General features: G+C 41.3%; 1 protein-coding gene across 6 annotated transcripts in view; it reads right to left on the reverse strand.

Annotated features, from left to right (window-relative positions):
• Positions 1 to 582: 582 nt before the first annotated feature.
• Positions 583 to 24,550, reverse strand: part of mtus1a (microtubule associated tumor suppressor 1a) — a 33,143-nt gene continuing 9,175 nt past the window's right edge. For 4 of the 6 annotated variants that reach the window (XM_084353374.1, XM_084353371.1, XM_084353372.1 and 1 more), the window contains 13 exons: positions 24,267 to 24,498; positions 22,644 to 22,877; positions 21,183 to 21,272; positions 20,586 to 20,702; positions 14,435 to 14,652; positions 8,176 to 8,242; positions 4,389 to 4,603; positions 4,031 to 4,136; positions 3,779 to 3,852; positions 3,565 to 3,660; positions 2,767 to 2,883; positions 2,572 to 2,669; positions 583 to 1,793 (listed from right to left, as the gene is read on the reverse strand). In XM_084353374.1, coding sequence (XP_084209500.1) covers positions 1,586 to 1,793; positions 2,572 to 2,669; positions 2,767 to 2,883; positions 3,565 to 3,660; positions 3,779 to 3,852; positions 4,031 to 4,136; positions 4,389 to 4,603; positions 8,176 to 8,242; positions 14,435 to 14,652; positions 20,586 to 20,702; positions 21,183 to 21,272; positions 22,644 to 22,877; positions 24,267 to 24,498 — 1,872 coding nt within the window. In that variant the 3' untranslated portion in view covers positions 583 to 1,585. The remainder of the gene's footprint in view (positions 1,794 to 2,571; positions 2,670 to 2,766; positions 2,884 to 3,564; positions 3,661 to 3,778; positions 3,853 to 4,030; positions 4,137 to 4,388; positions 4,604 to 8,175; positions 8,243 to 14,434; positions 14,653 to 20,585; positions 20,703 to 21,182; positions 21,273 to 22,643; positions 22,878 to 24,266; positions 24,499 to 24,550) is intronic. The other 2 variants (XR_014622647.1, XM_084353375.1) reach the window with 2 other exon arrangements.

Below are 24,550 nucleotides of genomic sequence, written 5' to 3' on the forward strand. Positions count from 1 at the left end.
TTGAGATTTTCATTTAGAAATAACAAGAGTTCTGGGTAGTCGAGTCAGAATTTATGGCCTCTCTGACAGAGACAACACCCGACTGCTGTAAGCCTTGGCACTCCCGTCGTGTTGGCTACCTAATCAAACATCACTGACTAATCACACTAAGTCTTTACGGTACAATTAAATAAAATAATGATGCTGGAAAAGAGAGACACAGCCGTCAGAGACACGAAGAGGAGGATCTGGTTTGCAGCTCAGCTGTGTGCCAGGCTGACGTCCTAATGCTCTCCGTATGTGGAATGTGATCCGCAGGCCCAGAACTTATTTTGGTCCAATGCGACACTTGCTGCAGTTTCCACTTTGCTGAATAGCTGCTGGTTATGATGATTTTGGAATATACTGAAGCTTAGGACATGGATGTCTGTGGTTTTGAAGACATTCAAAGATATTTGACTCCAACACAACAGTCACAAGGCTGGACTGATACCTGCTCAGCTCGAGTTTGTCCCAGGAAAAACTTTTATCCGTTTTTGAGTTTCATCTGCCGTGATCAAGTCAAAACGTGTACATCACAGTTATAAAGCTCGACTTTGATACTGCAGGTTTAATACAAGACTTTATTAATTGCATATCTCAAACAGGGTCAACACACCAATAATACCATTTCCACATAAAATACTCTTTTTCATACATTTCCAGGAGGCAGTGCCTCTGACAAGTACTGTAAAGCTTCTTCTGGTCGACTCCTTGCAAAGACCCCGACTTTAAAGCTGCGTTGGGAGGGTTCAGTAAGGGCTGAGACTCAAACACATGCACAAAGACTTGGATTGGTCCCTGGTCAAATGAACAAACATAAAAAAACAAACATGTTTGAGGCCACAGATGAAACTTTAACTGCCATTCGAGACCTAAAAAATACCAACCGTTAAAAAAACGTGTCCTCAAAGAAATCTGAACATAGATGGAGACTTGCACAGCTCTGATGTGCTGTAGAGCAGACAGATGTTAGTAATGTGACAGCTTGACTGTCACTTTGATGCAGTTATCTGTGAGAAATGGTGCTGAAATTATTCCATATTTAAAACATATTTCAAACTGCGCTCTGAGGAGGGACTGTGTCATCTGTATTAATAGATGTTCTGAATTCAGACCTTGCAGGGCTGCAGTCTCCAGAGACACAGAAACCATCTAAAGGGCTGCATTTGCATTTATGTGTGTGTTTTTTACTGCATGTACTGAATGTGTGCGCGCGCGTATAGCTTCAGGAAAGGCAAGCATCTGCCAACAAGTACAAGTAACAAAAATAGTGTTTCATCACATAGAAGTCCTGAGATTTCCTTTTCCCCATCCATACTATCAGTCGTGAAAGGCAAAAAACAAGGTGACCTTGCTTATTAAGTGCTCCTGTGCAACTTTTTTCTTTATATACAGTCTATAGCATCTCTGCCCAGAAAATTGTCTGATGTCTGAGTTCATCCAGTCCCGAAGGAGCCATGGTCAGGCTGATGTGTTGCTAATCTAAGAAGAAACAAACATGGCTAATAATTCCAGGGGATAACTCTGAGGAGAGGGGCTGCTTCCTGGAAGCAGGGGCCCATCGTTATCTGGGTGACAGAGGAGGGCTGGAGAACACGGCGGAGCTGATGGAGTGGGGGGGGGAGTTGGAAACGGACACCCTGCGGGAGCCGCTCTGTTCTCCGTTATGGAGCTTCCACAGCAGCTCCTCGTTCTCCATTGACAAACGCTTGTTGACCTTGGACTCCTTCTGTAGGGACTCCTGCAGCACTGCCTGCTCTGTCGACAGCTGCCTGCAATACATCAACACAACAAACAGCTTAGAAACAGTCTGGAAACAACTAATGTTTGCAGACATGCAAATGTTCAACCAGTAAATTAAACCCCCCACCACTGGTATATATCAAATCAAATGACTAGTTATTATGTAAAGACTACTGTAAGAAATTAAAATAAATGAATGGACTCAAATAAAATTATGATTGAAGAGGCTGTTTTGGGAAGCCAAAAAGAGAAGACTGGTGATATTCCATTTTTATTATCATCAACAAATGCCATGAAAAGACCCAAATCAACAATACGATCATTTATCTCTCAATACTTAGACTTCCCCGGCCTGTTTGTTGCTGTCAGATCCAAACCCAGTTGTTCCTACTGAAGATGGGATTCTTTAAAATTGTCTCGATTATATAGTTTCACATCTGTCCTGCACAGCTGGGCACTGTAGTTTGCCAATTGTTCTTTTTAGCAAACGTAAACTGGAGTTAATGTCAATATTGAAGATTATTGTCAGCCGGGATGGCGCATGTGCAGATGAGTCAAAATCCACTATAGTGTGTGTATCCATCATAGAGAAGGTGTCATTTAGTGCACTGGTGTGGCTCATTGACGAATAGTTTTTAGAAAATAATGCAGGTCTACAACACAGAGGAGTATTAACTTAATCACTCAAAAGTTATATCTGCGCTTTAAACCATCAGTGAGCCATAAGGTGTCAGAACTGAGGTGGGTGGTTAGATGCTTCAGAGTCTGGTTTCCATCACTACACGTGTTCGTGTGGTGAAGTCTTACCTCGACAGTGCAGCGTGTCTATCCATGCGTGCTTTCAGGTCCTCATTCTCCTGCTGGACCTTCTTAAGGCTCTCGTCCAACTTCACATTTTTCTCTTTCTGGAAAAAACAACAGTTGAGTGATTCATGTGTTTGTGTTCAGTAGCAGGGTTTGTCTTGATGCCCAGCTATCATTTTCATCTGCCTCAGGTCTCACCAGTTTGTCAACCTCCATCAGCTTCTTTTCCTGCTGGTGGAGCTGTTTGTTTTTGATATCCAGCACCACTTTGAGGCTCTCCAGCTCCTGCTCCAGATACAGGGTGTGGGAGTCCTTCTGCAGGGACAAATAAATTGTGCCAAGATGTTCAGGGATTGTCAATTACTTCAGTAAAGAGCACAGTCAGCCTCGTACATTTCATATGGCCAAAAATCCAGAGCCACACAACAGAGGGCGCTGTGCATCACTTAGACAATATTCACTGCTTGTTCAGGGACAATGAAACTCAGGATAAACATATAAACAAATGTCAAACAAATAATGTGTGCAACAAACTTAGTCCCCTCTTTAAACTACATGCCATCATTTATCTATTAATAGCAGATGTGGAGTGTTACGTGAGGTAGTTACCTTAATGACTCTACTGTGCCAGGGCAGAATGCTGAGTACATGTGGCAGCCACTTAACACTGATGAGGAGTGGCAGCGTTGCTGTACAACAGCACTCTGGGAAAATTAAAAGCTACACTCCGTGAACAGAGGGAGGGCAGTGTTGTAACACAGAGACCAACTCCACTCTTGTTCAAACAGGTTTATGCGTCAAAGAATGGTTAATGGTTAATTCACCTGAAAGAAAACTCTTAAACATGAGTTCTTTTAAGAAACCGTGAATTGATTTTTGCTTCTGTGGGTAATTTGTCTTTTGGTAATCATTGGCCTTTTGTGCTTTGAGCCAAGCAACACTGGAGTCACAAGATGTTGTGGCGCTGTGCTATAATAAGCACACAGATAAGAGTACCTGACACTTTTCGGCCAGCTCTTTCCTCCTGTTCCCCTCTGCAGTTAGCTTCTCAGTGAGAGCATTGTTCTCCTCAGTCAGCGCTTCAATCTGTCCCTGTGGATGCACACAGCACAACAAGTCACTGAGTAAAGTTTTTACACACTGGTTCATCAATCTATAATGCTATTGTTTGTGTGATTTTCTCTGATAAAAAGATAAAAGCCGAGCTTACAGACAGAGCGGCATCTGTGTCTTTCAAAGTTTTGTCCAAAATCTGCAGCTCCTGATTGTGAACTTGGCTGAGCTCTGAAGAGTTACAGGAAAGAAGAAAACTCAAATTGTGCAGCAAATGTCCATGATTCAATTCAGTTAAACAATTCACAGCCTGACATTCATTTGTTAACTGACTGACTAAACTCATGATGCAGCTTCACAGAAAATGATTTAGTTTCAATAACAATTTGGTCCAGAACTGTTCACTCACCTTCTAGTAACATTTCATGCTGCTGTTTAACACACTGTAGCTGTTCTGTATGGCTCTGCTCTAGCTCCAGCTTCATGGCTTCATGATTGGCTTTGAGTTCATCCATCTTTAAAAATGACACCGTATAGACTTCACTTTGAACCACAGCATCATTGATGTCATGGCAATACTAAAAACTGCATTATATGAAAACGTTTTAGTCATTTTCTCAAAAAACAGCACACCCTCCACTGGTGTCTGAGCTTAGACAGGTTATAAAGAGGTTGAATGAGAGTTTATAAATGAAAACACAGTAGGATACTTGGAGGCAAAAGTAAATGTCTTGACATGAATGATTAAAGGTGATGTAGGGACAAACCTGCTCTTGCATGAGCACCTTGCACTTGTTAGCCTCCTCCTGGTAGGTGAGGTGGACCTTGTCCCACTCAGCCTGGTAGAAGGTCTGCAGTCGCTCCTCCAGCCCCTCCAGGTCTTTCTGGTGCTGCTCCTTAAGTGTCTGCAGTGCATCCTCCAGAGAAGCTCGCAGCTCATCCCTCTCCTTCTCCAGACGCTCAGATGAATGGACGGAGCAAACTGGAAAATAAACAAAAAGCTACCATTTTATTTTGGTAAAATTGTGATAGAAAGGGTCAGTGGTATACCGGTTTTGTCACTGGTGTCACGTTCAGCCACGATGTGGATTTTGCAGCCGATTTTTTTAAATAATGTGCTTTACTGTGGCTGTGATAACATGCAGCTAGAGAAGCTAACACTCATAGCACTAGAGTTACATCCAGTAACTGCTGTTTTTCACGCCAACGCTGTCTTTGGTAACACAAGCATGTGGAAGGTAAACAAAGCACCTCAATTTCTCCATTGTTGACTACAATAACTAACATAAAAAGGTTTTCATCTACTCCCACCAGCCAAGGAACTGAAAACCCAGTGGAATACGTTTATTTTTGATAGAAATGTCCCCACAACAATTGGAAAACTCTTGTAGACTATGAGTGCACTAACATTTTACCTCGGACTGTTTTCTCAACGAAGGCCAACAACATTCGAAAACTGTATGATTTGCCACCGCTTTAGGTAACTATTTTGCAGCGTAACCTGTTGATCTTAGCCTTAGCACATCCCACGGCTAATGTGGCTACTATTTAGTATCAAGGGACAGTCAGGGGAAATTGGTTATTTAATCAGCTTCAAATGAGGCTAAACGTTCACGCAGAGTAGTAGGTTAGATGTGGGAAACTTTTTATGTTGCTCTATGTGCTACTTAATACGGCAACACAGCTTAGCTGGCTCTGTTAACTTTAAATGAAAGCTCCTACTGCTCCTTGATCCTCGTCAGTATGTGTGTCTATTGGTGCTGTATGTAAATCTACTTGATAGACGAGCCCCGCGATATACTGACTATTGTACTTCAATAAACATAGTTTGGGTTTTCTACAAATAAATGGTTTAGACATGCCTAATTTTCGAGTCGTCTAAATGAATGAATCATGTTGGTTACTAATCAACACAGTCACCGCAAAAAAAACAAAACAAGCAGTGATATAAATTTTAGGTCATACTGCCCACCCCTACTGTGACAGGATTATTTCATGAAGTTAAAACAACTGTCTGCAGCTGTGCAGACTGATATTCATTAAAACAGGGCAGAGGAAAATTGTACTTGTGAGTGGTTGTGTAATGAATATGGTATGTCCACTGGGGAACCTCTGTTCAGCAGAGTTCTCCATTGATGTAAATGTGACACTTGGTGTGCTCCAAAAAGGAATGGAAAAACTGACTATCAAGGGGAGGTCCCTCTTGCACTTGACTGCATATGCCAACTACACTGCTGTCATTTATAGCCACATGTAGCAATGGTAACAAGTCTGTTAATTATTTCACAATATATTGAAATCTGTAACGTAGGTAAAAGATTTCTTAAATCAGACTCGTCTCTCCATCCTCACATAGCTGGTAATTTGCCATTTTGTGTAATCAGTGGCTTTTGCTTTTGTTCTGTAAACCAACCTCATGGTTTCCCAACTGTTTCCATCACCATGTGTTTATATCTGCTTTGGAGTGGGTGACAGTGACTGACTCCATATCCTGTCTCCCCTTTAAGTGCTTGTACACCAACACTGTAGATACCCAGCAGCTGGTGTTGCCAGCTGAACAACACCTCACTAGTAGAGGACAGGCAGCTGTACAGAACAAGAACGTCTGCCTTTATGTTAAGCAGGTGATTTTTTTTTCAAAGGTTTGGTCTCAAATACATGGTACGAATAAAACCCACAACTATGTAGAACTTAGTTGTGGTCCCCGGAACACTGTTTGAAGCTAGAAAGGTGGCAGGGTCCGCCACATATAAACAGAGTAAAACAGTATGAAATTGTGTTGCCCTCAAGGTCAGTTTGTTTATTCAGTCACAAAAACAAAGATAGTTTGTTTTTGTAGTTTGTTTAGGCATAATAAAAAAATGTAAAAAAATCATTGAAGATCTTTCTCTTCTGATTAAAATCTCTCAAAAAGATAAGTACTATTCCATCATTAAAAAGGCATAAGTTATCCTAAAAGGAGCCTTTTAGCAACTTTTTGACACATATAAACAATCTTCCTGCTTGCCATGGGGCCACATACTGCATTTGATATGTCCTTAGTGGTTCACACTTATCTGTATAGAGGGCTGCAATTCAAGTTATGTTGGACAACTTTTTTTTGTTTCTTAAACCTCAATGCAGATTAGATTAAGGCCCAGAGTCTATTTCTGCAAAGTGCAATACTGAGCTACAGCATGAAGGAACACTGCAGTGCCATGAGCATGAAGATTCACCTTACCAAGAGTGAAATAATGGCAGCAGGAAGAGAAGCAAAACTAACATGAGGACTAGCTATCAGGCTTTGGCATGTACAGCTCAACAAACAGAGCCTGGCACTCCACAACCAGGTGCACAGTGCACATGAGCAGTTAATCTAAAGTTAGCTGCATTTTTTGCGTCAGTCTGCAGCATGATGGGGTTTGGAAATGCAGATGCTGAAATGTGCAGATCACTCTTCGATGTAATTTTGCGTGTGAGTAATGATGACAAAGGGGGTGTGGTTGGACCACAATTTTGGCCTTGGCCCAAGACTGTAATTTATTGCTGAATGAGGAGTTAGATCACTGTTGAAGCAGGCAGCAATGCAGCCCTAGAGGGAAATAACAACAGACTCAATACCTCTGGACACACAATACAAGGTCCATCTGAGGTCAGTGTGTCTCTCAGCCCCCTGAAGTCAAGAATGTGTTAAAGCGCAGATATAACAGTACTCAGCATATAAGAGCAGTCATGTGGAAGTCCCGAGGTTGTGAGGGAGGGGCGGAGCCACAACACTACTGCTGCTTTTAGTAAGAGAGATGAAAGCTGGTGTGTAAGCGTGTGTGCCTGTATGTGCAAGGCCCCAACACTCAGGGCTGGACATTAAACATGGGTCATTGTCCCTAAACCGTCACAAGACCTCAGGTGGTGTGGCATTCCACCACTGGGAGCCCCTCCTGTGTGGGGTCAGAGGTCAGCCTGTCACTCCCTGGGGAACTGGCTGACACCACAGTGCACACACAGGATTTTTAGCAGAGGATAAAAGCAATTAACAAGTGGAGGGTGAATAACAGGGGGTATCTACGTGATATGCAAAAGAAAACAAGAGTGAGATCCCAACCTGCACTGAAATATAGAAATATTTAATTAATGAAGCCAGTCTGACCCAACAGTTCCCATCTAATAAATCACTTCAAGGCACGGCACAACTACTCCATTATCATTCAAGAATCATTTCATTGTTTATCAAATAAATCAAACTGCAGCACTCAGTCTGGAGGAATCTATGTAATGTAATGGTTGACCAAATCAAAATCCAATCAAATTAAATCAAAATTAAAGCACCAACTCAGATAATAACTGCATTAAATCACAGCAACAAAACAAACAACTAAATACTCATGATGAAAAATTGTCCTCATTATCTATACCTACGTGATCCACAATGTTTTCTCACTTGTCATGTAGACTGAACAATCAACTGGCCTAAAACACATGAGAAAGGGGCACTAGAAGGAGACCCTGTTCCAGGAGTGTGTACTTTTCCGATAACTTTAAACAGAGCCGATGCGTGAGCGACTTGACCTGACTCACCCAGCTCTCCTCGAAGGTTGACCAGCTCCTGGGACAGATCCCTGCACTGCCTTCTGGCTTCATCACGCTGCAGTGAGAGAGAGAAAAGTAAACAGTCATGCACACGCTCATGAAGACAGATGTTCTTACAATTTCTGGAGTATTTGATTTGACACAGCAACCGACTTAAGTCACAAGATCATGAATTAACCATAAAAAGGAAGGTTCTTTAAGGGCAACACCCTGACACATAATCATCTAATGTTTTCCTTCTTTCCTTGTGTTTGACTGCCAAATGTAAATAAATTAACAGGAATAGGGGGAAGGGGACCATGGAAAACTTGACTTTGAACTCATGTTGAATGTTTTCAGTCTTAGCACATGCCTTCTTGTCAGGTTAACTCTGTTTCTTCACCCTTTCTGACTCGATTTTGCAGTATTGAGGGGGCTGCGCTGTAGCTGCAGTGCTCCTCCAGACTTCAAACTGACGCAGAGATGGTCCAACCTGTTTACTTTCATTTACCAGCTTTCTCTTACTATGCTGATTCACACATACAAGCTGACACACTAGATGGTACATCACACAGCCTAAATAATTCAATTAATCATGCAAAATAACCCAGTAAGACGAGCCAGACATCACTTCACTCATCAGTTTACAAAAGCAAATACAGTCCGTCCTGTCCTGTCCTGTCCTGCTGTAGCTCACATCTGCATCTATTCCTCACTGCAGAGTAGAACAATGTAGAAGCCAGTTACCCTCTCTGCAGTGCAGGGAGCATTAAGGCACGCTCTGCTGCCAGAACAGCCCATGATCCAGCCTCAGCCTGAGGCGTGGGTGCCGGAGTCCCCCCCCCTCCAGCTACGGAGACCCGGTACTCCAGGACAAACAGTGGTCCAGGTGGACGCACCACCTCCACGCACCTCCTCCCAGACTGCTCTGACTACATCTGAGGCAGGACTGAAAAAGCCGCTTCACTGGCTGTGGTGAGTGACTGCAGAGCACATTACCGTATTACACCTAAAAAAAACCCAAAAGGGGCAGGCCACAGTGTGAGTGAGAGCAGCCTGCTTACCAGGAAGGTGAGGTCACTTTAAGACAGCCGGAGAGGAGCAAACAGATAAATTGTACAGAGCTGCCTGACATCAGGCTGATGGAGCAGGACTTTTGCTGTGCAGTGACCTTCCCAGGGGATACATGGAGAGGCTTCATTACCACCATCCCCCACCACTCATCCAAGCCTACATTAAATCTTCCCCTCACCCCTCTGCACCATTACCTTACACTGTGTAGCTACAGGCTTCATGTGTACAACCTCTCCATTACAAGATGATTTAATGCTGACAGATCACATTTCTAGCTTCAGTCTGAGTCATTACAGTCAATGTACAGAAAATGATCTGGCATTTGTGGACTAACCACTAAATGTCCTTGGGTAATTATTCCTCTGACTATTAGAAACAGCACATCTAACACAACTAAAAAAAATTTAAGATTACTCATCCATCCATTTGTTGCGATGAAAGACCTCTATGTTTGGCTGTGTGTGTTTTTATAATTGTATGTCCTGTTTCTCAGTTGGTAAAGCCCATGTACTGTAACTGTAACATGTAAAAGGTACATCTAGCCGGCTGCAAGGAGCAGACATGTCCCCAGTGTATATCAGTATGATAGCATGTCAGGTGTAGAATAACACTTGATGGCAGACTAAGATCAATCACTAATTGCTTCAGATCAAGTTACAATTTCCTGGAAATACTGTGAATATCAGACCGCAGGTGAAATAAAGCGAGATTGTAAATCATTTTTCTACCATTTTCTATCGTTTTTCCTACATTGAAATGCAAATTGTGTCACAGCATTTTCTCTTTGAGAGAAGGCATGTCAAACCAGGTCCAGCGCTTACACAATCCAGCCAATCAATGATGAGAAGCAGAGCTCATCCCTTGCTTAGTGTTTGGCTGCTGTTCATAACCATATCAAGTCAACAGCTGGGACATTCTCACACTATGATGGCAAGGACCTGCCTCCTATTCCTGGTCTGATGAGTGGCCACTAGATTCCATTTAACACTACATGTGCACCGACTCGTCCATCAATACACCTGGTGCCTTGTTACAGAAACTTCCTAACTCTGAAATCCCATCTTTGCTTCGTTTAGGGTGACTTTTAGCTAATACAGGACCATCCGTCCTATCTGAAGAATTTTCTAAGTAAGGAATCCCAAGGTAGGATGGCTAACTGTTGTTCGGTCCATATGGCAATGACAATCAAGATGGGGGGAAAAATGAAACCACTGAAATATGACTCTTACTTATAACTACTACTTGTTGGAGAGGCCAAATTCACTGACAATATATTAACCGGTATATAACTGACACCATTAATGCCTCCCTCCCAAAATAGCCGTCTTTTCTTTTCCATTATCGCAAGCTAGCTAGCCAGTTACAAGTGAAGTCAGACAGCTGTTGTCATGGATACAGGCAGTCTTTCTATACATTATAAACACAGATACAGGCATGACAGGACGAGAGCAGATTGAAAATCTACTTTACAGTTCTAGTTAGGATTTCTTAAGTTAAGATAAAATACATCTGAGAAAGATAGAACACACTTCAGGAATACAGTCTTAAGTATACTGAAGCACACGGATAAAGGCAATAAACTTCATTAAATGACTAGCGTTTTGACACCATGTGCATCTCTGGAATGTATTCCTGGTGTTTTGCCTGATACTAGAAATCCCTTCTCTGACAGAGTAGAAACGTGTTAAACTTCTTCTACATAGGATAGGACACCAGCATAAGTTTGAGAATCGCTTCTGTAATAGGAAGAGAGGATTTTTCCTATCTTAAAAAGCTTAAGTTACGTAAGATAGGACATGCACTTAGGAAATGTTTCTATAATGAGGCCATACACAAATATGTCATGTTGAAAACTGTTTTAGATACTGTATCTACAGCATGTCCACCACTACTAATACCTAAAGTGGCGTTATTGAGGCTGAGACAGCTGGTTTTCTATCAGAGAGGAACAAACATGTTGTGTTTTTAATATTTGTTGATGTAATCAGTTTCACAACCCTATTGCCACCCAAACAGAGGGATATGAGTCAATCATCAGTGACTGGAGATCACACTCTGTGCCTGAAATACCAGTGGTCCCATTACATGGGTCATCATCTCATACATTTACAAATATTTTTCTCTCGCTTTGTTTTGTATGAATGCATATGTCCATCAGTCAATACTCTGCAGTGTTCTCTCAAAAATAACTTACTAGTGGCTACTTCTTTCTAATGCCTGGAATGTGCACTCAGGTTACAACAGGCACACATGTTCTCAAGATGGATCCTAAACAGGAGGAGCAAATGTCAAAATAACTTACTCAACTGCATGATCAGACTATCTAGATTTCCCCACCTTTTAGATCAGTGGGGCAGCATAAACTGAGCAACAACAGAGCTCACTGAAGCTCACTGTGGCTAAAATTGGACAGATCTGCCTGGTGGCCAACTTAGTGAGGCAGGAGTAAAGGGAGTTGCTTTAATCTAGGCCAAAGGAAAAAAATGCATGTTTTGCAAACGAGAGAAGCGGTGGTTTAATTTTCTGAAGTAGTTCACATAAAAGAAATGTCCCCTTGTTTCTTGGCCACGTTTCATGTTTCTTGGTTTCCCCTCACACAATTTCTGATATAACGTCAGATTGAAGGAATTTCACACTTCTACACACTTTGAGAATTTTAATGATGAAGCAAGCCCTCTTTCCCTGCGGCCCTTGGAAATACATACAGGAGAACAACGCTAGCAAACAACAACAACACATCAGTGAAGTCATCGGCTTCTTTTCATTTGACATCAATGAACTTCACCAGGACCACGTCATGCTTATTGAGATTCACACCAGAACCCACCAGTCTGCACAGGTGCCTCCGCCAACCAGATGGAGTCACTAAAGCAGCAACAAGTATGATCCCTCACCCACGAACATTGATAAATCATATGTGATGGACTGCTCCGCTCAGCTGTAGGCGGCGCAGCTAAAGTAATCACTTCTGTAGTGTTCTTCCTCTGCACCACCCTGGTGACACTAAGTCTACAATATCTGCAGTACAGGGATGCTAGCCTGAATAAAGATGTGTGTGTTCACGTGGGTTATTTCTACAATCCCATACAATTCAATTTAATGGATTTGACCTCAGCACAGCATGTGTTAAAGGCATAACGGCAATGTCAGATGAGGTCCAGTGGAGCCACTGCAAGGCAATGATGGCAACTTCCCAGTGGCCTCTAGAGGTAAATCCTGGCAGACCTGATGTCTGCTACTCATACCACCGAAACAGTCCTCATCTGACAATGACATAAAACCAATTTACACACATGAAATAAAGGAAATTACGACAAGTCAACTACCTGTCATATGACAATAAGGAGGATTACAAAGGGAACTTTGCTAAACTGATGATATTTTGGATAGACTCAAGTGTTCCTAGAATTATTGCATCAGCTACCTCAGTGTGCTGCTGGTTGCATGCTGCTGATGTTTGACAACAGTCGAGGCAACAGGCAATGTTAGCCGGGGGATAATGAAGACCAGAGGAGAATATCAAATATCCCATCTGTCATGAATCCCCTCTGGACATCAGGCTAGCTATCACAGTTTTTAAAATTTTTACTCGTGTGACGATTCACTTTTTATTATGTACACATAAAATAGTATTTTCTCTGACTTCAGGACAAGACAAAGGACAATTTTCAAAGAGACTTGAGAGAGACGTTTCAACATTGGTACACACAAATGCCAGTGTTGTAGTCAAGACCAAGTCATGTCCAAGACCAGAGTGTATCTACACTAGGACAAGACCAAGACATTGAGGGGTTGCGACCAAGAGAAAACCAGTGCAAGTCTCACACACTGCATTTATGATGACTGTGTGACTCCAAAAGCTGAGTGGTATAATCCTATGAAGTAAAGACCGTGTCCTACAATTTAATGGAGCCACTAAATATCGTCCTGTGTCAGAAATCAATTTATATTTAGATGTCAGATTCCAGTTGTTTCTCTCGATCATCACATACAGTGTGAAAATATTTGACAAGGACACTTCTAAAGTTCACCAGGGGGACTGAAATAGCTTGTGACATTTTATGTACTCAAAAGAGGGTAACACAGTATCTAATTTTTCTTCTGGGTTCACATGAAAACACAGATATAAATCTATACTAACTGCATTTCATCAATTTAATCTAATAATTTCACTCATATTAGACCTTGGTCCCTTTGATGTGGAGTCCAAGCACCACATCATAAATTTGCTTTGACAACATCTAAATGAGGGAGTATGATGGTTGGGGTTGGGTGCAGGTTAGCTGATAGGATAAGCCTGTTTGTACTGCACTGTGGGAAGAATAATCCCTTGGGGCATCAAGTTCCTGGAACCCATCACATGGCACCACTATTGAAACAGACCCAAAACAAACAGCAACCTTAAACAGTCACATTTTAAAGGCTCTCAGAATCATACTTGTGTCCCCGAGTATCATAAGATGAAAAGGTACAACTGAAAGACTGCTGCAATGTAAATGAATTTCACTTTGATCCAGGATTGCTTCAGTTGTTCAGTGGACAACAACGGGCTGTAGCCGTTTTGTGTTGGACAGCTTCCAAGTATGTCTGTGTGCAGCCCCTCATGCCCTTACAATCACTCCCCATGCTGTTGCTGTAAATAGAAATGCTATTTAGTTTCCCTTGTATCAACACCAGGATTTCATGTTGCAGCACATGTGGTTATGATATAAGGTGATTACTCTTAAGATTGATTCTTTGTGTATGGTTGTTTTTAAGCTGTATGTTAAAGCAAAGACTAAGGCCTTTCTTGCATATTATTTAATGTTTTTGAAAGCTCATGAGATATTGCGATTCCTCATAGTTCTGTCTGATATATAGATAATATGTATTGTAAATTTAAGTATAACCTTATTGTGATACCTTATATGATGTGAGCTACACATTGATTCCAGACAAATAATTAATTCAACACCTACAACCACAAACTGAACTAGGCCAGTGTTCTCCTTAAGTGCCATGATTATTGACAGCAAATACATATTTCTGTCATAATATGCAACAGATCTTTGTTGTTTTAAGATCTGTGTATTTCTCTCTGAATAAAAAAGGTCACACTTCATTATTTCCTCAAAGGAAAAATTATTAAAAGTCCATGTCATGCAACTTTAACATTTAAAAAAAAATAAATTCCCATCAAATAAAATGTTCCTACCTGAGCCAAGGTTTGCTGCAAGACGATGGCGACTGCCTCAAATCTGCAGTTACTAGCTGCCAGAAGTCCTCTGAGATGCTGGTTGTTCTGGTCCTTCCTCCCCCCATCGATGATGCTCGCTGGTACCACATCCGGAGGTCTGTTACTCTGGCTCGGTTGGGATGCTTGCTGATGAGGGGGCTGCTGGCGGGAGCTGGCCTTGGGTTTGTTCTTGTCCACTGTGAAAGAACATGTGTTGAGTGTCGTGACAACGTTGATCATCATTATACCCCCCTCCATAGACACTGCCGCTGCTCTGACAGCAGCACCACCCACCCTATACGCTGTTGTCAGGGTCACAGATGCAGCAAGCTCCTGTGTCAAAGCGTCGGATGTTTCTGCAGTACAGAACTGTTCTGTCCAATCAGTCAGTCTGATAAATCCCAGTGCTGCTCCTCCGACAGCTCGGACATAAAATGGATCCTCTGAATGCAATTAGTTTTCCACATCCTAATTCAATCCAGCGCTCTGGTCACCAAGGACAACTTATTTTAGCGAAGCTGTGCTACCTTAGTTCTGATTTACATCAGCTTTATAAATACATCACCTCCATACAATAGTTATTGTTGATTCAAGTAATGAAGAACACTTTGTTTACACTGCTACAACACTAAGACATGTGAACGGACACTGACAAACTGAGTGTTACAATGGAGAAGAGGAAAAAAAGGACTTGATATTGGACACCTGAGTAAAAACAGTTTCTGTGAAAGCATAGTTTGTTTACGAGGAGACTGCAGTGAGCGTTATGTAACACAGCAGTGAGGATAGCCCGAGACATATCAGGAATACCAGTGAGTGGAGTATACTGTACCAACAGGGGCCTATGGACATACTCACTGTTTTCAGAGCTGATTAGCATTACTAAACAGACATCCAATATTGATATAGATGCCAGTGAATTTGGAATGGTAAAATAAATATACTATACTAACAAATGATGCAATCCACCCAAGTAGCTCCCTTAATACTATGTGTGGGCATACAATCCCATGAAGTGTTTACAATTGTGCCTTGGAGCATATTCAAGTTAAATTTAGAGGCACTAAGCAGGGTATCATCCTAACATCCTAGAATAGCTCCAGCATGCAACTCTAGGATATAGACATCTTTCTGCACAGAATAATGCTCCATTTGCTCTAATGCCTTTCAAAATACCTATTGGCAGAGTAGAGCAGCAGGTTTTCAGTCAAACAAGTGTTTTCCCTGCTTGCAGGCAGACCACTGATCCTGGAGCTGCAGGGCGGCCTGCTCTCTGGAGCCTGGCCTGATGGGGGCAACATAAAACTGCAGAGAAAATAACACTCCAGGCTGACCGGGCCAACAGAGGGAACACTGTTGTGATGAACTACGAGGCAACAGATTCAAAGACCAAACTGTGGAGTCAAGGCTTAACATTAAGACCTATGTAATAACAGGGAAATAAAAAGCCAGATCCTTCTCATCTTAATTAAATGCTGTTTTTTTTGCCAAAGATTGACTTGAGTTTACACAGCTCCATATCCGGATATGTGGTTCACCTTAAAACTAGAGTGGCCTCTGTGTTTAACAGCTCAAGTAAACAGTTCAGCATGAAAGACAGACACAGCCCCTAAGACAAACAAAATATTAATATTGTACTACACCTGGATGGATGGTACACCTGAAAAAACAAGGCACACTCTTTACTATAGTCGTCTATATTGCTTTAGTCTGGAGAACAATTTACATAAATGTTCTCATCCCGTATTTCAGTTCTGCAGTACAAGCTTGAGGATTATTCAAGACCAGAAACCCAGATTTCCACCTCAATATCCTGACTGCGTCATGTACAGTACAACAGTACACCATGAGAAATGTCAAAATAGAGCTGTGCTGCTTGACTTGCAATCATTTTGATGATGCTGCACTTTACTCAACCTGAAAGGGTTTCTTTAAATTAGGATGCCCTCTGCTGGTTGTGCAAAGAGTAGAAAAAGAGACACCATCTCAAGTTATTAGTCAACATGCACCACATACACGCCTTCAAAGCAAAGCTCCATGACAGACTCAGGCTGTCGAGCTTCCACAGTATCATGTGAACTATGTGATGCTGGAGCCAACAGGTTAGTCAAAATTAAGTAGTTGTTAGTGAGCAGCATGATAATATCTTATCCCTCTGATGTAATAGACTTATTTTCCTTTGATAAATGTGTTTTTTTTTTTTAAACTTGTAGTTATTGCTGTTTTCTTTTTGTTTGTCATCATGGGAAGATGATAGATAAAATAGTTGGATCATAGCCATGTTGACTGATGCCACTTCTACAATGTCCACATAAGGAGGACCTAGCAGAGTTAGTTAGTTTCCCACAGCAACAATCTTGTGCATTTTTTCCCCAGAGTTAGGAGTGGACATTATGCAACCATTTTCTGCTGTATTTAAAAAATTCATGCTCTCACCTTTTTAAATAATTAAAAATGGCCGAGGTGGCCAGGTTCCAGACTTTGAGAAAATCTGAGATGTGGGCAATGATTCAACTGCAATTCAGTCTGTATTTCAAGTGAACACAAATCTGCACTTTCAAAATGAATTGAACTTTATGTAATCACATAGGCTACCTCTCTGTGTGCTCCATGGCAACAGAGGACCTGCAGTTATTTTCATCGAAGAGTGGATTACCCATATTGCCCTCTTTATGTCAGACTGCCTCCCAGGCTCAATCAATCATTTTGTACCAATTCAACAAGTACACTTAATACAAATACTGAGTGATTTAGTGACTTCATAGCATAGTGCTCTGCTGCTTGAGGGAGATATCACATCATAGCACAAAGCATGATGGGTGATGAGACGGCTCACAATCAGGCACTTGTTATAGTGCTCGGTCAACAGAACACCAGACACTAATTCTCAGTGCGTCATTCATTGCAGACTTATCTTAAATAAATAACACACCTAAGTGTTTGCATCGGACACCCTATAAAACCCTGATTCCAAAAATAAATTCCAATCAGGTGCTTTTGGAGCGCTTCACAACTTTCCCAGTCTTTTGTTGCCCTTGTTCCAACTTGTTTGAAATGTGTTGCTGCAAATTCAGAAAAAGCATACTTTTAAAAAAACAAGGAAGCTTATGAGGTAAAACATTAAATATCATCTTTGTGCCGTTTTAAAAATTGTATTCATGTCCAAAAAGGATTAGCAAATTGTCTCATTCTGTTTTATTACCGATCATTATGCATCCCACTTTTGGAATTTGGGTTATACATACTAAACAACTTGTTTTGTAAAATAATAATGCGTTCCCATGTTTTAATAAGAAATAATCCCATTGAGGTACTAAAATGCCATATTTGGTCATAACCTTTCAAAAACATGATAAGAATGCTTTAAATGTGGGAAATACAGGAAGTGACGGTGCTCCCACAGTTCTGTTCAACAATCAAAACAAGCTTCCCATGGTTCAACCTAGAGACCAAGAACCAAAATAACCTTAGTACATTTCAGGGTGAAACAGGAGTACGGGTGTCCCAGCGAGCAAGACGAAGAGCGTTTTGACGCACATATGTCATATAAAAAGGTGATATCAAAAAGCAAACAAGCCTTATTGAGATGTCAATATGGCTTTAAAATGAGACTTTTCAGATATGTGTTTGAATAAATGTATTACTGATTTAAAGATGTGTTTCCTAAAATAAATGGTAGGTTAATGAAAGATGAACCTCCTGCTTTGACGGGTAGTAAACAACCATACTAAAAATAGATTTCAGAAACAACTAAGAGCACAGACCTACATATGAGGCAAACACAAATAGGTTTGGCTTAAATATTTAAGCACAGAGACCCAGAAACCCAAACAATGTCAGTAGACATATTAAATACTGAAATAAGACTGACCGACCTGCTTTGAAAACCACAGTGTTCTTCCTGCATCCTGACAGCAGCTGAATGTTTCGGAGTAAACCCTTGGCTGTCAAACGCACGTGGATGTTGGACAGGGAGAGCTTTGGAGACCATAACATTGCTCAAAAACAAAGCTAGACAGCCAGGCTTCAATTGTTTAAAAAACAGTGTCCAAATGTAGAAGCTCTATACAGTCTATGAGCCACATGCCATGGGTGCCTCAGTGTATCAAGCCTCAGGTGACAGCAGCACTGACGGGCACAAAAATACATAAATCAATAAAAAACAGTAAGAGTGACACCGTTGAGCCAGTCTTGAAAAAAGTGAAGGCACCCAGTTCAGCATGGCAGGTCTCCCGACTCAAAATTCAATTCCCAGCTGTGAAGGCTGGAAGATACAGAGAAGGTTAAAGGCTGGATGGTGGTTTGTGGCACAGCCTGATAGACGTGATAGGGGCAGGGGAAAAAAATTAAAATCCCTTAATCCTCTTGGTAAAGCCGGGCTTCAGCTATTCACCAAACACATGAATCTCTCATAGCAGAGCAAAGCAGCATCTTCAAGCTGGATGATGGCGGTGCTGTAGTGGAGCCAGGATGCAGAGGGGGTGGGGTGGGAGAAACAGGAGTGGGAGGAGCAAACTGCATAACTGCAGCCAATGGGAATTCAATCCAGCCCACCACTCTTCATCATATTTACGCTCTTTCCATGTTTCACCAGCAGTAGGATGGCATGAGATGACGGACTTCTCATGGCATGGTTTTGTCTGATGGGCAGAGCTATAAACAAATTGGCTGGCACAGTTCTGTGAAAATGTGCCCTCAGCTATGACTGAAACATTTTTAATCCAAGACTCAAAACAATGTGCTGACTAACTGAGTGTTATATAAGGCAGCATCTTTCAATCTAGATTCTGCAAAACTGTAAGCTTGAAATAACAACACTGTAAGACAGGATGACACATGAAGAGCCTGAAAAAAGGCAACAAGCATTTTGTGTGATCAGCAGAGGCAACAGACGTCATTAAAACTGAGAGCACACATTACAGCTTTTGTGTGATTTTGTTTACAGGAAACAGATATGAAAGAGACTGGAAAAAAAAGAGTGGCTGCGGAGTACGGGTGTGCCATCTCATGTTATAATTATAATATGATAAAAACAAATCATATTGTTACAATTGTTATATTTGTGACCAATTTCTTTTTTAAATTTTCTACACAATTGGAGGCGTTGATGTCAGTTAAACAGTAAAGTTTATTGTTAAACTGTAAAATATCCCGCCTCCATTGCATGTCTTTGTCACCAGTTTTCAAATAACTACATTTAATGTATCATTGCAAAAAATGTGTTTATATCAGCTGACATATTTGACATTTTTTACTCATTTATATCCATATTTGTCAACAAAAAAAATCCAGTATTGATCGGGCTGTAATACTGTAAAAGCGAAATTTGCTGTTGGATCTGCAGTGCAGGACTTGGCTCCAAAAAGGGGGTCAACTTCATTGACGAGAAGGTGGTTTGGTTATAAAAGATGAGATGTACAACAGACCACAGTAATATGTCAGAAGTGCAAGAACACTGTAGCAACAAAAGAGGGTCAAAACAGCAAACTTAACCTCAAGCAGAAGGACCTGGTTGAGGATGATGAGAGCCCAAAATCTTGTGAGTAGAACTCAACAGCTATTAACCAAAACTATTTTTCGTATTATGCGATGTTGTCAAGAATACCATTATTGCGGAAATACCCTTCAATCTCCTGATATTATTTTAGGCCCATATTGCGCACCCTTACTGCTGATAAAAACACCAAAATGATCACAAACCACATCTGATATAGTGTCACAAGTTCCTTATAGCACTGACCAGCATTTAAAAATATTAGTTAATCAGTACTTTAAGCTGTTTTAAAGTATTCACAGTTAAATATTAGTAGTTTAATCCTATACGTTTATATCAATCAAGGATAAGGCAGCAGGGGACATTGTTCTATGGAGTCTAGACAAACACAACATGTTCATAGTGTATCAGCTCAGAGTTAGGAAAACTAAACAGATTTTTTGTAGGGTAAAAACTTTAAAAATAAAAATCCTTAGACAATAAAAAAGGCAAATTAACCCCAAAATCTTCTAAAAACCAAGCCCACACCCATAACAAATCATGTAGACATTTAGTTAAAACAATAAATCTAATGGATACAGTGTTATTAGGAGCATAAGTTGTGTCAAAAACACAAGGAAAAGAAAAATGTCTTACCAGGTCCACATGATGTGAGACGAACTCTTGCAGAAGCTGTCCTCTTCAGCGGATTGACTGTAGAATTTGAAACTCCTTTGCTGGAGGAAGCAGCAGGTCGGCATACTGTGGCCAAAGCTGTTACAGGCAGAAGATCCAGGTGAGACACGAAGCAGGAGTTATTCTGACCCATAATATAGCACACACCAACACTGGGAACTGACCATAACCACACACAGCTTTTATGTAAGACCTAAGTCATGAGGTTTGAGCACACAGATGTAAGTAATTAAATCAATCAAGATCAAAGAGGCCTTAGCAAACATGGTTACCACACTGTATAAACAGCATTAGGAGGTAACAGTAGCTCCTTTTTGAAGTTGAGTGTATTGGGAGCGTTTAATCACGTTCAACCTAAATCAGATTTAACAGGGCTGTTTCTTATAGTGTGAGGATTTAATAAAAGATGTATGTTAATCAATGTGTACTCACTCACATTTACTCTAAAAATAGGAGTTTAGATGGGAAGACTTACTCTGAACAACATCATAAGCTCAATATCTTATTTTTTTCTAGAAACAAAATCTAAAAATGAATGTGTGTGTTTACAGATCTTACATGGTCCAGTGGTTTTCACAGGGGTTGTGGTGAGTCTAGTTTTCAGCAAAGTCTTCAATGGGGTCGGTTTAAGTTCAGCTCCTCCAGAAACTGTTGAACAAGAAGAGAAGTGTGGGTTAAATACTGCCAAGAAATTTTGACAAGCACGTGCTTCTGTAGAAGACATAAAATTCACTGGGCATTTCAATACTTCTGCTTTCAGTACAGTACGGCTGTCAACATGAGTTTTGTGAGAAAAATCATGTCAACCTACTCTACATCGTTTCCTTGTTCTACTTATATACTTCTAGTATAACAAGCACAACCCCAAGTGCGACGCGGTAAATACAATTATTTTAATGTGATCAAGTATAAACATTCTGATAAAAGAAAATCAGATGAACAGATGTTAGTCTGACCATTATGACAACATTTACCATATCAAGAAGTAGCAAATATAGAATCAAATTTGTAAACAATGTGACTGAATGAATGTCTAGTACACAAAATAAATGTTTATGTGCCCTGAGCTAAACTGATTAAAATATCCTGAAGCTCTTTAAATCAGACACTTCACTACTGCAGTTACGATTCAACTTCCAGTCTCACTTACTTCTCCAAAGCTTTCTATCTTTTCCATTAAACGCAGCTAACAAAGGGATGATACAAAAGCGATAGGATCCAATGAGCAGGCATGTCAGGAGAGTGAGATCGCAGCTGGATGCTGCACTTCCCTGTGCCATTGAAAAGGAGTTGTTGAAAACATGAGGTGGAGATTCAGTCCAAGTGCAGCTTCGAAGTCCTGTGTAACCAGCCATTGGTTTTAGATTTTAAAAAATAAACATGAAACTGCTCCTTTTCTGCACCTCAGACAGCATCAGTTGTGGTGTATGTCTGCTCACGTTCCTCCAGGCAACGCTGTGTGTGAACTAGAGTGGAATAGAACCCGTTGTCATGACAACCACACAAGGGGGGTCCCCAGATTGGAAAACAGGTCCTCTCAACCAATCATAGACCTGCATGCTGTCGAAGATACTGGGAGGAAAAGATCCCACTGTCTACCAGTTCCCTTTTTTTAAAAATGTATATTCTCTAAAATAAAATTCCATTAGAAAACCAGTCAAAGCTCAGCAGAAACACAAGAGTTTGCTGGCAATGGACAGAATTTCAGATCATTGATACTCATTAATAAAATGTTTTTAAGATGTCAAGCTCCTAGATCTCATCTTGTTCTGTGATGTGGAGGTATTAAATCAGAGAGAGATTTGCCCTCGGGGAAATTTACATTCAAGCCCAGCCCTGAAGTGGGTCATTTCATTTCAAACAGACGCCAATCCCCTCCGTGTCCAGATGTGTCCCTAAAAAGCACAATGAACACCGTGGTCTGACCCTGGATAAATCTGGTTTTATACCTTTATGTAACGGCCTGTAGGGACTGAACATCCTACTACTAAAAATGATGAAAATACTTGCTAGGTTCACCTTGTGTACTTCCAGCCCCTTCACTCAGCTCAGTGTGAACACTGGCCTCAGTATGGCTCCTGGATGGCCCCAGGGTCTTGCGTGGTAGTCTGGAAGCAGGAGTAGGGGGAAGGCCTATAAGAGAGGGGCGAGTGGGAGTCTGAGAAGGTCGGGATCCATTCAGCTGGGGCTTAATATTTGCTGTTGAGACAAAGCCAAGGGATGGCTCTCCTGCTGCCTGTGCTCTCTGACTGCCTGGGATGCAATGGAGCACAAATAAACACTGAAGGTCAGCAACACGAACACGAACACACGAACACACACACACGAACACACACACACACACACACACACACACACACACACACACACACCCCCCCCACCCCCCACCGGTGTATTGGTCATGAATACAAACGTGGGCAGTAAACATGTCCAGAGCTACCAGACAGGCCAACTCAGGCCACAATAACGAGCCAATGTTTTTCTCATAACAGGTAGTAATGCAATTAGTCATTTTCATGGGATAATTTAGGGACGTTTGTCAGAAAGCAAAAACCTTACATTGTAAAGTGTTGTAAACATTTTGTCATGAAAAAAAATTCCCAAGTGCTTACCTACTCCTTAATTGTTATATTTAATATAGAAACTGTACAACACTTACCTATTGTACTGATTACAGCAAACATGTCAAATTTGATCAACTACAAACAAACAAACCAACCAAAAACAAGTTGCAGTTTAAGCAAAATAATGCATCCCAATGGAGTGTCCCTGTAGCCAGAACATGAGAAGGTTACTGCTTTTACTGTGCTGAGGGTGGTTGTTTTAAACACAGAGTTCTCCCTTTAAGGCTATTGGTGAGCTCAAAAACTCCCTTTCCTTCCCCTGCTTTTTCCACTTATACAGATGGCTTCCCATCAGAGGAAGTGTCCCCCTCCTCCCCATGATTCCTCTTACTATGAAGAGCAATAGGGCAGAGGGAGTTGGCTGTTTATCCCCGAGACCAGGACAAGAGACCGGAGGTGACATCTGTATCCAACACTGTTCCTGTGGGACATGGCTGAGCTCATCAGGAGGAGGACAGCAGGTCTGTAAGAGGAACTGCTCAATGACGTCCTCTGATGGGGAGACTACTTCACTACAACCTGAATAATCTTAGTTTACAGCTATGAGATTTGCAATTAAAACTGAAATAACGCTATTCATTATTTGTATCTGTCATTTCCTGAAATGATGACCGCAAGCTTTTGAATAAGTGAAAACAAGCCACAAAACCCATGTACCTCTGGTGATGCCTTCAATCCTATATGGTCCGTCAAGTATAGTCCTTGTTTCCATTATACACAGGGCTAAACTGACCTATTACCCAACTCTGTTTACAAAACAGAGGAAAATGTTGGGAAATCATTCTCTGCTTAGTCAAAAGCAGGTCATAAGATTAATGAGGGGACTGCTTGTGACCTATTGGCAATGTTTACTTACTGACAATCACAGGTCAAATTTACTTTTTGTGAAACAAATGAGGGACAGCTTTAAACTTGTCTCAAGACTCCTGCAATGTTATCACAGGTTCAGCTGAACTGGACAACCAAAATGACACAGCATTTACAGCATTTCACATTGTTGAAGACAGATAAGCCTTACCTGTGCTGCTCCTCTGCTTGGTTTGTGGTGTCCCTACAGCTTTGGAGGTCCTACATTCATCCCTCCCAAGGGTGCCCTGCCTCTGCCTGGTTGACCTGGCTGATCTGGGACTGGTAGCTGGAGCCTGTGAAAGTGTTGCTCCTCTTGTTCGTCTTGGAGACGGCCATCCTTGAAATCTGCTCTTGCTCTCATCCCATGAGCCTCCTGCTGTTGTTGATTTGCCGGACTCTGCCTGCAAGGAGTGTAACGTCTCACTCTGTTCCTCAGGTTTATGCAATTTTCCT

Source organism: Pagrus pagrus (genome assembly GCF_965226575.1).
Source record: "Pagrus pagrus genome assembly, chromosome: 5".
NCBI classification, from domain to species: Eukaryota; Metazoa; Chordata; class Actinopteri; order Spariformes; family Sparidae; genus Pagrus; species Pagrus pagrus.